The sequence below is a fragment of the Mauremys reevesii genome, linkage group 11 (assembly GCF_016161935.1).
Source record: "Mauremys reevesii isolate NIE-2019 linkage group 11, ASM1616193v1, whole genome shotgun sequence".
Taxonomy (NCBI): Eukaryota; Metazoa; Chordata; order Testudines; family Geoemydidae; genus Mauremys; species Mauremys reevesii.
In genome coordinates this window covers 20,445,771-20,459,692 of record NC_052633.1, presented here as the reverse complement: position 1 = coordinate 20,459,692, position 13,922 = coordinate 20,445,771, and the positions used below count along the sequence as shown (strand labels likewise).

Sequence of the window (13,922 nt, the reverse complement as noted above, 5' to 3'; positions counted from 1 at the left end):
ATTGTTGGCCAGACATTCCCTTTTCTAGAAATAGGATTATTTTCTTGTTTGTCTGGGGAAACAAACATCTAAATCTCTGAAAATTCTTCACATCATATGTGTCTCACAGAAAAGAAAATTATTTAAAACTATGCTTGGTACTTGGAGTACCTTTTTGTTTTCTGTTTATGAGATAACAAGTATATCTTGGGCTGTATAACCTACAAGGCCAAGGTGTTTATAGGAAATGTGTTCTCAGGCCGAAGAGTTTACTGATCCAGTGTATGTTTTTTAGTGCGTTAAGAGAAAACGTCCTCAGGTTATTAATTGTTGAAGATCTTAATTTACATATTAATTCTTAAATGAATGGGAGAATAGGATGTCAAATGGATATGAAAAGTAAATGGTTTTTAAAAAGTTTTTAAAACTCTTTGGGTCCTTCCACCCTATCTTCTCTCCCTCCACTGTTTCCTTACAGTTTAACAAAGTTCTTCTCATGAAAATTACTGCAATATATTTCTACTTGCATTGTTCTCAAACTAGTGATCTGTAAGTGTGGAGTTTCTCTCTGTGAAAGCAAACAATGTAAACACAAAACAAATGATATCCTGGTAACAGGAGTTATGCTGGGAAGAGAGAAATGGGTTCAAATGAATTTTTTTCAGAAGCTGCGGACTTCATTTTCTTTACTTTTGGTACTTTTCCCTTCTCGCTCCCTCCCTCTCTTTTATTTATTTATTTATTTATTTATTGCTTCAAAGGAAGAGGGTCAAATAAAACTACAGAATCTGATTTTTCTAACTGAACAGGCACCAATCAATCCAGTTCAAAAACTAAACACATACGGTTAATACTAATTAGAAATCAGAATTCCTAGTCATGACCTTTGCAGCTAGATGTATTCGTTATTGATCTGCTTACACAGGTTTCCATTTCTTGCCATGCTTCTAAGCTGAGCCAGTTAAGCATTCTGGCTATTAGGTGTATGGCAGGGGTAGGCAACCTATGGCACGTGTGCCGAAGGTGGCACACAAGCTGATTTTCAGTGGCACTCACACTGCCTGGGTCCTGGCCATTGGTCTGGGGGACTCTGCATTTTAATTTAATGTTAAATGAAGCTTCCTAAACATTTAAAAAACCTTATTTACTTTACATACAATAGTTTAGTTATATATTATAGACTTATAGAAAAAGATCTTCTAAAAACATTAAAATGTATTACTGGCACGTGAAACCTTAAATTAGAGTGAATAAATGAAGACTCGGCACACCACTTCTGAAAAAAAAACAGGAGTACTTGTGGCACCTTAAAGACTAACAAATTTATTTAAGCATGAGCTTTCGTGAGCTAAAGCTCACTTCTTCGGATGCATAGAATGGAACACACAGACAGGAGATATTTATACATACAGAGAACATGAAAAGGTGGAAGTATGCATACCAACAGGCAGAGTCTAATCAATTGAGATGAGCTATCGTTAGCAGGAGGAAAAAAACTTTTAGAAGTGATAATTAAGATGGCCCATAGAAGGTGTGAGGAGAACTTAACATAGGGAAATAGATTCAATTGGTGTAATGACCCAACCATTCCCAGTCTTTGTTTAAACCACAGTTAATTGTATCTAGTTTGCAACGATAGCTCATCTCAATTGATTAGACTCTGCCTGTTGGTATGCATACTTCCACCTTTTCATGTTCTCTGTATGTATAAATATCTCCTGTCTGTGTGTTCCATTCTATGCATCCGAAGAAGTGAGCTTTAGCTCACGAAAGCTCATGCTTAAATAAATTTGTTAGTCTTTAAGGTGCCACAAGTACTCCTGTTTTTTTTGCGGATACAGACTAACACGGCTGCTACTCTGAAACACTTCTGAAAGGTTGCTGACCCCTGGTGTATGGTAAGCTCTTTAAGCCCTATTTCTGAAGCATGAATGAATGGGGAAGAAAGTGCGTGAGACGATGCATATGTGCAGATAGATGGGTGTGGGTGGAAGAGAGAGAATAATTAAAGTTACAAAAGAGAAGTCAGGATTGTGAAAGATTTTGGGGAGACATGAGAGACAAATATAGCAGAGAAGTTAGCGTATAAAATATAGGAAATGGAAAGGTATATAAAGAGGTGGAGGGGAAAAATAAAGAAAAAGAAGACAGACATTGGAAAAAACGTACACAAAGATGACCACAATCTAGCATGGAAAAATAATGCCAGAGTGAATAAAAGCAACAAATCAGAGACACTCGAGTTACATTTTTAAAACTGTATTAGCAATATGTTACAATAAATAGTGTGCGACTGTTTAATTCATTGCAGCTGAGTGTGTGCTTCTAGTGGCGGTGCAAAGGCAAAGGTTTTTTCCATCATAACTAGTAGGTGTGAGGTAAGTGTTCCACAAGTGAATTCCAGCTACCCTTGCACTGAAAGGTGGCAGTCAAAATATAAATCAGACCGGGTAGGAAAAACTGTATGAGGGCAAATCTCTACTCAGACAAAATGTGCTATGGGATCTTTAATGTCTACTCAGGACAGACAGGTCCTCCATTTATATCATATCTTCCAAATGACTACCACCAAATCATCACTTGAAGATAAAGTGAAACCCTGACCACCTGGTAGTCAATAGGAGTTTTGCCTTGGATTTTAATGGAGCCAGCATTTCACCCATTGAGTTAAAGAGCACAGAGAATTAATCCACCTACCTCAGAAATGCGAAGAGCTAAGCTGACCCTTGCTGAGATTTGAACTAATGGTTTCAGGGCGTTATGGTATTTCAAACCCTAAGTACAAACATCAACATTTCATTCTATGAAAATTCAATTAATTTTTAAGGAATAAACACCTTTACCTCAGTTTCAGACAGCTGCTCTTCCTGTAACTGTGAATCAGCTTCAGGTGAGAAAAGAATAATTAGACACTATATACATTCTTAATCTTACTAACAAGGTATGAAGTACAGCACAAGCAGAAAAAATGTTTAAATTCTAATTTATTCTTAATAAGTTTAAGGGACACTGCCAAGTTACACAGAGCAGGTAAAAAACTGATTTACTTTGTAAATTTCATCTCCTAAACTAGCTAGCTCACCAGGCTGACTAGATAATAAATTTCAACAGATTACTTTATGCAATTTCACCTATGACTGGTGAGATACTTACTAACAATATAATCTTTAAATATTTCCTTTAAAGAAAATATTTAAAGATATTAAAATATCTTTAAATATAGATATTTTAAACATTAAATTCTAAAGACTTTATTATGTTACAGTAATAACTGACAAAACATCAGTCTTATTCACAAAAGGCTGACTTATATTCCAATCACTTGATTTACTTCTTTATGTTGAACATACTGGATATTTGCCAACATGAGAAGTATAGTCCCCTGTCTCTGTATGTAATTTTACTGTGTACTGCTCTATAATAACTGAAAACACAGACCATGGTAGATTTTTGCTTTGGTCAAATCTCATATGTAATAACATGTCCAATACAGTTCATAAAACTGAATGTAACAGCTTACAATAGGTCATCTACAACACCTGGTTACTGATAACTCATATGCATAATCTCCCAATATTCACACAAATTCTAGCAAGTCATCCATTGACTAATCATTACCATAACAAATAGCCTGTCACAAACCTTAAAATTCACCTCACAGGTTTGCATGGCAATATCTCTAAAACACATGGCATCTCCCTAAATTATAATGAAAAACAACTTAAAACTGAACTAAGACCAAAATTTGGAGCACATATTTTGACTCTGACTAGGAATATTTCCCCTCTCTAATACGGCCTCTTTAGTTATTTTATTCATAATTGTTTATATATACACCAACTACACTAAAAATTGTGAGCAAAGAGAATTATATATTTTGCATCGGTAAGAGGCTTAAAAATCATCATTTTTGGCACTGTCCTTGCCACTTGCCGTTTTTTAAAATATGAAATACTAATGTTCTCCAAACCTGATGTGTCAGAACAGCTTCTGATTCCTTCCTCGGTAGCATGTTGTATCTTTCCAACCATTTCCTTGAAGCGAGAAGCCTAAAACCCAAAAAAGGTGAAAAGTGGAAGGTTATTTGTCAGTATCGTATCTGAATTTCTCTTCGTGAGTTATCTTCATTACAGAGTCACACTTTTTGATGTGCAAATTCTCAGAGTGCCACTTTGTGAACTTTAGTAGAGACATTTTAAATTTGTCAAGTAAGCTCAAACTGTAGCTCTGCATATTGTTAAAAAACTCTAGAAAGAGACCATTTGTTACTACATCTTTTCTTTTCATCAGCTCATTCTGTCAAACATAAGCCAAACACACAAAAGGAAGTCTCTCTTCTTGCTAGGTGAAGTTCAAGAGGGGGACGCAAACTACTGAGATTAGTGCAGATGGCAGTTACTTTTATTTTGTATTACTGTATTTTAATAATAATAATAATTAATAAATAATTCCCTGCCAAAAGTTAATTTAGAAAGGTGTTAAGGTTGAGGGTACATTTCAGTAATCTAAAATAAATACATTATATGGATTATTACAAACTGGCCCAGTATTGCTCTGTATGGTCATTAGTCACCTGTAAGTGGACCCAGTTGCAGGGTACTATCACTTGCTTCTAAGTCAATTGGGTCTGGGCGCATTCACTGTTTCTAGCTCTGAGGCCTTAGAACACATCTATAGGCTCAAACCACTTAGAATCAAATAATATCAGGTTGGAAGGGACCTCAGGAGGTCATCTAGTCCAACCCCCGCTCAAAGCAGGACCTAATCCTCAACTAAATCATCCCAGCTAGGGCTTTGTCAAGATTGACCTTGAAAACCTCTAAGGAAGGAGATTCCACCGCCTCCCTGGGTAACCCATTCCAGTGCTTCACCACCCTCCTAGTGAAAAAGTTTTTCCTAATATCCAACCTAAACCTCCCTTACTGTAACTTGAGACCATTACTCCTTGTTCTATCATCTGGTACCACTGAGAACAGTCTAGATCCATCCTCTTTGGAACCCCCTTTCAGGTAGCTGAAAGCAGCTATCAAATCCCCCCTCATTCTTCTCTTCTGCAGACTAAATAATCCCAGTTCCCTCAGCCTCTCCTCATAAGTCATATGCTCCAGCTCCCTAATAATTTTTGTTGCCTCTGCTGGACCATTTCCAATTTTTCCACATCCTTCTTGTAGTGTGGGGCCCAAAACTCCAAGTACTCCAGATGAGGCCTCGCCAATGCTGAATAGAGGAGACTGATCCCGTCCCTTGATCTGCTGGCAATGCTCCTACTTATACAGCCCAAAATGCCATTATCCGTCTTGGCAACAAGGGCACACTGTTGACTCTAATCCAGCTTCTCATCCACTGTAATCCCTAGGTCCTTTTCTGCAGAACTGCTGCCTAGCCACTCGGTCCCTAGACTGAAGCAGTGCATGGGATTCTTCCGTCCTAAATGCAGAACTCTGCACTTGTCCTTGTTGAACCTCATCAGATTTCTTTTGGCCCAATCCTCTAATTTGTCTAGGTCCCTCTGTAGCCTATCCCTATCCTCCAGCATATCTGCCACTCCTCCCAGTTTAGTGTCATCTTGCTGAGGGTGCAAACTTGCTGAGGGTGCAATCCACGCCATCCTCCAGATCATTAAGGAAGATGTTGAACAAAACCGGCCCCAGGACTGACGCTTGGGGCACTCCACTTGATACCAGCTGCCAACTTGACATGGAGCCATTGATCACTACCCATTGATCCCGACGATCTAGCCAGATTTCTATCCACCTTATAGTCCATTCATCCAGCCCATACTACTTTAACTTGCTGGCAAGAATACTGTGGGAGTCTTGTCTGATGCTCATCCATTGAAAGTGTGGCACCACCACCCAGCCACCCTAGACCTCCAAACCAGAGTCTCCCAGAAATGGAAGATCTTCTAGGAACTCCCAGTCACTTATACTTGTTCGCCCAGAGTTCCACGTAGGCTGCGGGCACTCTGGGCTTCTAGTTTATCCAATCTGGGACAACGAGGCAGGAAAGCAAGGAACACAGGTTTTGCAAAAGAATTTCTTAACCAACAAGATTTTACTGTTAAAGTACTCAAGAGAGATACAGATCTCTGAAAACAACAAAAGTTCTGAGATGCATCCTCCCCATTTCTCATCTCCAAAGTTTGTCAGTGTTTCTAGCTAGGCAAAGTACACCCTGCATATCCTTCTTATATATATCAGTGGTCCCCAAACTGTGGGACATGCCCCCTAGGGGGATATGAAGGAACGTTTTGGGGGGGGGGACAGGGCCTGGGCCAGCTCCTACGGGGGGCAGGGAGGAAGCGCCACCAAGCCCTGCTCCCCCCTCATCTCTGTTATGGCTCTGGCTCCTGGGTGCGGCTCTGCTCCCGCTCCTGCCCCCAGCCTCAGCACTGGCCGTGGCTCCATTCCCAGCCCCAGCTCTGCCCCCAGCTGTGGCCACAGCCTCGGTCTCCTTATCCCTGTCCACGCGTCCCCCACCCCAACCCCCAAGCTGCGGCCCTACTCCCGGGTGGAGGGAGGAGGCTCAGATAGGGTAAGCGGGAGGCATGACAGTGAAAAGCTTGGGACCACTGTTATATGTGGTGATAACTGGCCCTCATGCACAGAGCACAACCCTGCACTTAAGTATGGTCTCTTCCTGAGCTATGTGCTTAAACCAAGAGCTACAGACTGCCCCCAGTAATCTTGTTTGCCCCATCCCCCATGTGGGTGTTTCTGTAGAAGGCCCATTGTCCCATGGGGACAAGCAAGCAGTTGAGAATCATTCAAAATCTCAGAATGCAATCTTAATAGCGCTTGGTGACAGTCCTTTAAAGAGATTTGAAACATTTTGCAGGGCAAGGCAATTATGTGAAATTCAGTAAAACAGGCAGATTTTGAGCAAGTTTAGATGTGTTCAACACAATATAAAATGAAGTTCATAATCTGTTTCCCCTCCAACAGTGTGCAGGGAGAAAAAAAGAGGGAGAATGCTGTAATTATCCCCAAATCAAGCATTATAACCCCAGGAAATTCAAAGTTAAGGTTAAACTTAAAAGAAACTCTAAACACTTAAAATATGGAAATGCTATGTTAGGGCACCCAAACAACATTAACTCTGTCCTGTTAACTACTTCAGTGGGTTAAACAGAAAGACCAGCATCAATTCATCTGTTACTAATAAGTGACTTAGAAAGACAGTGTTTGAGAAATACTCCCATGCACTAACACGTTCTCCAATTTGTACTGAGCTTTACATAAATCCAAAATGTAATGAAAATTAGTCTTATTTAATGGAAATGTTTCGCCAATAAGAAAAGCAACAATAATAAAGTGTGTACAGAATGCTTTCTACGTGCTCTCTAGTTACCATATTCTGCTCTGTTGTCATTTTAGGTCCCCTTTTCATGATGAGTTGGTCTAAATACTCAGCCTTTTCGGGCCATGTTTTCAGACCCCGATATTCCTTTTTCATTTTTTCCAATCTAAAGTGAAGAATCAGTCAAGACGTTTATATCTAAACTTGCAGGGTTGTTCATCAGTGACTACAACATGTAACTAAGGAAAAGGCAAAGAGCTTATTGCATGAACTCACATTTTTTGGCATTTACAAGTGCTGTACAGTTAAAAAACATAAGAACTACTCTAGATTCAGTACACATTTATCACTACAACAGACATTTTCCTCACCAACTCACTTTGTTTAATGACAGGCCCACCCGAGCAATTTGAAGGGTATTCTTCCACTATGCTGTCAGACAGACAGGTGATAGCAATTACAACTAAGATGCTCATCAAAGAGGTCATCCTCTTCTCATTCCTATTGCTCCTCTTCTTTGAGTACTTCCATTAGCTTTACTCTGGTTCTACCTTTATTTATAAAACCAACTCTCTATTTCCTAACAAAATCTTTTCTGGGTGAATGTCTGTACTGGTATAATCAAGTCACGGATAGTAAAATTAGCAGATAAAGAGAAAAATTGCATGTGACTGTGCTGACATCAGTGCAGATTGTGAAGCATGATTCTGCACAGCATGAAGGCAGAAACAGTAAGTACCTACTCATGCCCCCAAATCAAAACTATTACTACTACTTTTTAAAAAAACAATGAGGCTAAGGGCACAAGTTAAATAAGAAGGAATCCATTTTGTCTCCTCTGTACAAAAGTGCACATTTCTTGCCTGTTTCGAGGAGGCATTTCTAAACCATCAGAAGACACACCAGATGTTGTAGGAATATCCTTCTCAAGAGTCTCTTCTCTCACATTCAGATCTGGGGATAAGAATGCTGGGTATCCCATGTGTTGTGATGTGGTAATGTTACTGCAATAAAACAAACCATTATAAGATCAGTAGTAAAAGAAAATTGTGTAAGGATAATGCACAAATCATCTTTACAAAAACAATGAATAATCTCTACGCTACTTCAGGGTCACTGTAATGTCACAGGTAATAAATTAGATCCTCCCCCCCCAGGATCTTAGATGTTAAGATTTTATTTGGAAGGGGAAGAGAAGTCCCTCATCTCATAATGATGACAGATGGCTCCAAAGTGATTATTCTTGAATTAAAAAAACAATGCTATAGCTACGGTTAAGAAAGCACGCTGTATAAGTCATTGTTTTCACACACTTTCTGAAAAAAAATGACCTTTAGTTTGAAATTTCTCATGCTCTCTCTCAGCTAAGAGAAAAATAATTTTATAACTTTTTATAAAATTCTATTTTGTAAAGATCCATTATCAGACTATAAAAATGGTATTTTTCATGCTTCATGATTTTTGTACTCAGAATATACCTCCATAGCAGTGATTTCCATGGTCTATTGTGTCACTGGGAACACCAAACAATTTTGATGGTTGTACATTAATTTATTTTTAAATTATGAAACATTTGCCATTTGGCTTTGCATTTTGGAACCATCCCATCAGCCTGCATGGCCATGGTGACAGTATTATGTCACAAGCAGACAAATAGACATGTTGAGATGATTGACAAGTTTCTGGACTAAATGGATGGTTCTGACCATTTTCAACATGTGTTATCATGATACCATGTCTGTGACTTAGTCATGAACCTCTGTTCTCCTGCTGATAGTGTAGGGGGGGGGGAGAGAAGAGCCATAATACCTCTGTAGGAATGGAAGAAGGTTGTCAGGCCCGTTCCATAGTTAGGGCTCAGAAAGCGCATGTACAACAGATGGGAGCCTTGACTGGTAGCTTTCATACCCAGACACTATGTCTGCAAGGAAGAAGTCAGCGTTCTGCTCACTCTGCCTGTGAATGAAGTGCCAATCACTAAGGATCAAATCCTGCAACGGAATCCATATGAGCAGACCCTGTGCTTGCATGGAGCCCAACTGACTTCAATGGGGGTATAGGGGTACACTCCTGCATATCCTGTTGCAGGATCTGGCCCTTAGCAGGTACTCCATACACAGTTAGGGAGCTCCACTGGCCGTTACTGAAGTGTTACGGTTGCAGAGGTGGGGGAAAGGAGAAAGTCCTGGGGAACTCTCCTTTCCTTTCCTCCTTACCTTCATGCAGAATAGATGAGAAGAAGACAAAGAAGTATGATCCTAAATTCCTCCAATTTAGGTTGACTATTAGAAAATTTATTTCCCCAGTGATGCAGAAAGTATGATTGCTGAATGAATAGTACTTACTTGCAATAGTTACATTGTGAAATGTCATATAAACAACACGTGGACAGACACATAGATGTCCATGATATTTTTAAATATCACTAACAAAAATGATTCTTAAGAACCTTTCAGGATCTGTTCTGTCTTCAGGTGGTGGAATCCGAATAAACATGGAATGTTTAGTGGTCTTCCGAAGATCTGCCTCAGAATGTTGCAGCTACAGAAGGAAAATACTGATATTAAGGTGAATAATTAGCATTGATATTGTAGACAGTACCACCCAACAATTTGATGGACTCAGGAAATATCTGAATCCTTCAGTAAAACCAGAGAGACTGAAAAAGTTGGGAGGACACAAGAAAAAGTTGTACAGCGAGCAAGTGAGGATAAGGTACTGTTTTGCTAATAATTTATCAAAGCCAATTACTGAAACCAATTTGTGGGTTGCATAGTACTATAACTGAAATATTTTGTAAAACCCACTCACATGGTTCCTATTATAGAAGGATGCTAGTTCCTCCATAATTAAGGCTAAAGTTAGTTTCTCATTAGAAGACTGATTTTCAAAACCAAACCTTATCTCACTAAAACCGAACCAACCTATTTGAAATTTCTTATGCCACATCACATTCTAGGATAGAAACTTTTGAGAAAGTTTGGGACAAATCACACAAGGAATATTACAGACATGGGGGTATAAAAACTTCTAGGTCATTCAAATTTCAGATTTTCCTAATGTCTTTTTGGCTTATCTTGGCCTTTCATACTGCTGGAAAAAAAATAATAATCAAGCTTCACTTCTTCAAGAGTTCCTGAGTAGAAGTGTTTTTCCCCTAAGTTTTATGGGGATGTGTGGCAGGGTATACCAGGTCTTCATGGCTCCCTGCTGGAGGCCCTGTGGTCCTACTACACACCCACCCCAGGAAAGGAGCTGTGAAGGTGGATTCTCCAGGCCTGCCTAGAGAGGCTGCATGGAAGCAGCCAATCTTAGGCCAGCGGGCTCAGATAAAAGGAAATGCAGGGTCTTAGCAGGTCAGTTCCTAGTTGAGATTACAGGGACAAGGAAGGATGTGCCTCTCTGGCCAAAGAAGCTTGAGGGACAATCAGAGTTTGGTTCTGGCTGCATTTTGCTTAAGCTTGGAGAGAGAACCTGAGATCTTTAACTCTAATGAAAGGGCTGAATATAAAGGTGCCAGGTGGGAAGAAGCCCAGGGAACAAGCAGCAATTAATTGAAGTGAGTGGTACATAGCTGCTGTTTATAGGGTCCTTGTGTTGAAAACCGGAGTAGTGGATGGGCCCTTGTTCCCCCAACTGCTCACCAGCAAAGTAGTCTAAACCCTGAGAAGGGCACAAGGCGCCTTTGGAACCACTAGTATCACCTATTAGACTGGTATCTACACTACCCTTCCTCCTTATGTCCATTCTCATACCCACAGCTGTATCCTTTCTTACTTTGTTTTCTTTCCTCTCAATGTTAAATTCCAGCGTGGAGATTACCTGGACATCTCCCAACCATCTCCCCCAGATTCCTAGTTTAAAGCTCTCTTAATCAGTTGTGCCAGCCTCCATCCTAGAAGTCTATTTCCCTCCTTACTCAGGTGAAGTCCATCCCGAGAGAACAGTCCTCTGTCCATTAATGCTTCCCAGTTGCCATACATCCCAAAGCCCTCCTTATAGCACCACTGCCTGAGCCATCTGTTGATTGCCATAATCTTGTCACACCTTTGTTGCCCTTCTCTAGGAACAGGCAGAATCCCACTGAAGATCACCTGAGCCTTGATTTCCTTAAGCATCTGCCCCAGCCTGGCATAGTCTCCCTTGATACATTCCAGCGAGAATCTAGCTGTATCATTTGTTCCCACATGAAGGACAATCAGCGGATTCTTTCACGCTCCTGTTAGGATCCTTTTCAGCCTCAGGTCCACATCCCGTATCCTAGCACCCGGCAGACAGCACACCCTTCTGTTCTCCGGATCAGCTCTAGTTACAGGCCTGTCTATTCTTCTCAGTAAGGAGTCCCCAATCACATAGGCCTGCCTTTTCCTGGTGACGGTGCAATTCTCCGGTCTATCCCCTGTTCCCTCTGGCTGCAAGTCCTCTTGATTTCTAGTGTCCCTTGCAAGCCTCCGCAACCCATCCCGTATCCTCCTGGGGCTCATATTTGGTGGTGTTGTCTCCATGGACTCTTCCCCTCTTCCTATAGGACTAGCTGCTCTTCTCTTCTTCCTTGCCCTCACACCTTCAGCGACCACCTGCTGTGCCCCTTCTTCATTTGCCAACTCTGCAAACCTGTTCCTGAGCTCTATTTCTCCTTCACTGCCCCGACTTTTCCTCTGCCTGGTTCTCTTAGCCACATGCTTCCACTGTCCACTTTCCTCAACCAGCAGTCTGTCCTCAGAATTCTTTGGTCCTGCTTCCATCTGCAAGTCTGAGCTTTTCTTTTCAGCCTCCTCATTGTCTTTGCTCCATCATCTGCTTGAACCCCCTTCTAAACTCAAGCAGAGTTTCCATCTGCATCTCCAATCCTTGGATCTTTTCTTCCATCAGCTCTATCAGGCAGCACTTCATGCAGACGGAATTCTTTTCAGGTACCCCCTCCAGGATCATGTACATGCCGCAACTTCCACATCCAGTCATCCACACTGTGTCTTCCGCTGCTGCCTGTGTATTGGTCATAGCTTTCCCACCTAAAACCTGTTAGCTCAGGAAACACAAACCAAAGCAAACCACCACCACCTACAGCAAAACAAACCCCCAACAGGCACCAGAACACTGGCAGAACACCACCCCCTCCCTTCACTACCCTGTCTATTCCTCTGCCTAGGTCTCTTAGTCTCCCCCACAAACTCCCACTGAAACTCCTCTGTTTACAGCTCTGTTTGCTGGCTCCTGTGCCGCTGCAGCTGTCTATGCCACTGCCTGACTGGCTGGCTACCTTTATACGCCCCCTAAGCAGAGAAGCCCTGCCCCCTAATCAGGGCTCAGCTTCTCTCCCAGCAGACTGCCCCTACCAGCCTCCACACATATAACTACAAACTACAATACACAACTGGCTCTGGCTGGCAGTTGCTGCATTATCTCCTTGGTGGCCAGACCAGCATGGGGGTTTATTCACCCCATAACAGACCTCCCCACTTTGGATGGAAGTGTTCTCTGCAGAAGAAGTGCTCCCCACTTCTTGGGAGAAGAAATCCTCATTCTTGTTTTGACAGCCAGGGCAATGCTCAACTGAGGAGGCGGAGGATGATTGTGGTAACACTTCATTACTCGTGTTTATTTCTTTCATGTAGTTCAGTCATTTTAGTGGGGTGTGGTCAGTCACCAGCTTAAAGTGGTTGCCTTGTAGATGGTATCTTAGTGTCTCAATAGCCCATTCACTGCAAGGCACTCCTTTTCAATTATTGTGTACAGTAACTCCTCACTTAAAGTCGTCTCGGTTAACGTTGTCTCGTTGTTACGTTGCTGATCAATTAGAGAACATGCTTGTTTAAAGTTGCGCAATGCTCCCTTATAACATTGTTTGGCAGCTGCCTGCTTTGTCCACTGCTTGCAGAAAGAGCAGCCCATTGCAGCTAGCTAGTGGGGGCCTGGAACCAGGGTGGGCCAGCAGCCCCCGTATCAGCTCTCTGTTCCCTGTGTGGCAGCCGCCCAGCAGGCTATCAACTGCCGGGCAGTTCAGATGTTCCTCCCCTCACTGCCATGTGCTGCTCCTTCCCTCTGCCTTGGAGCTGCTCCTAGGAGCCTCCTGCTTGCTGTGCAGGGGCGGTGGGAGGGAGAAGAAGGGTGCTAATGTCAGGATGTCCCCCTCCCCCCTGCTCCTGCCCCCCGCTTACCCCATCTCCATAGAGCTCGGGACAGAGGGAGCTTGCTGGCAGCATCTTCTGTCTCAACTTGCTGATCTACTTAAAATGGCAATGTACTTAGAGTGGGGTCAGCGTACTTAAAGGGGCAATGCACATCTTTCTCTCTCACACACAGGGTGTATGTAACTGTCTCTCTCTGCCATGCTGTCTTCCCTCCCTCCCTTCATGCTGCCTTGTAGAATGTGAGGCTACATTAACAATGTGTTAACCCTTGGGGGCTCAGCCGAGTGCTAGTTCATCATTTAGCAGTAAGGCATTCCCTGGGAAATATCCCACCCTCTTCCACCCTCTGACTCCACCACCTCAACCAAGCTTCACAATCATCATTGCTGTGTATATTATTAAATTGTTTGTTTAAAACATATACTGTGTATGTGTGTGTATATGTACACAAAATATAGTCTTTTGTCTGGTGAAAAAAATTTCCCTGGAACCTAACCACCCCCGTTACATTAA

At 41.9% G+C, this 13,922-nt stretch overlaps 1 protein-coding gene across 1 annotated transcript in view; it reads right to left on the bottom strand.

Moving 5' to 3' along the window:
* The window catches only part of C2CD6 (C2 calcium dependent domain containing 6), a 51,536-nt gene that overhangs the window by 15,831 nt on the left and 21,783 nt on the right, over nt 1-13,922 (bottom strand). Inside the window, exons 7-11 of the mRNA XM_039493521.1 lie at nt 9,728-9,819; nt 8,142-8,282; nt 7,330-7,444; nt 3,950-4,028; nt 2,823-2,863 (exon numbers count right to left, since the gene is read on the bottom strand). Coding sequence (XP_039349455.1) covers nt 2,823-2,863; nt 3,950-4,028; nt 7,330-7,444; nt 8,142-8,282; nt 9,728-9,819 — 468 coding nt within the window. The remainder of the gene's footprint in view (nt 1-2,822; nt 2,864-3,949; nt 4,029-7,329; nt 7,445-8,141; nt 8,283-9,727; nt 9,820-13,922) is intronic.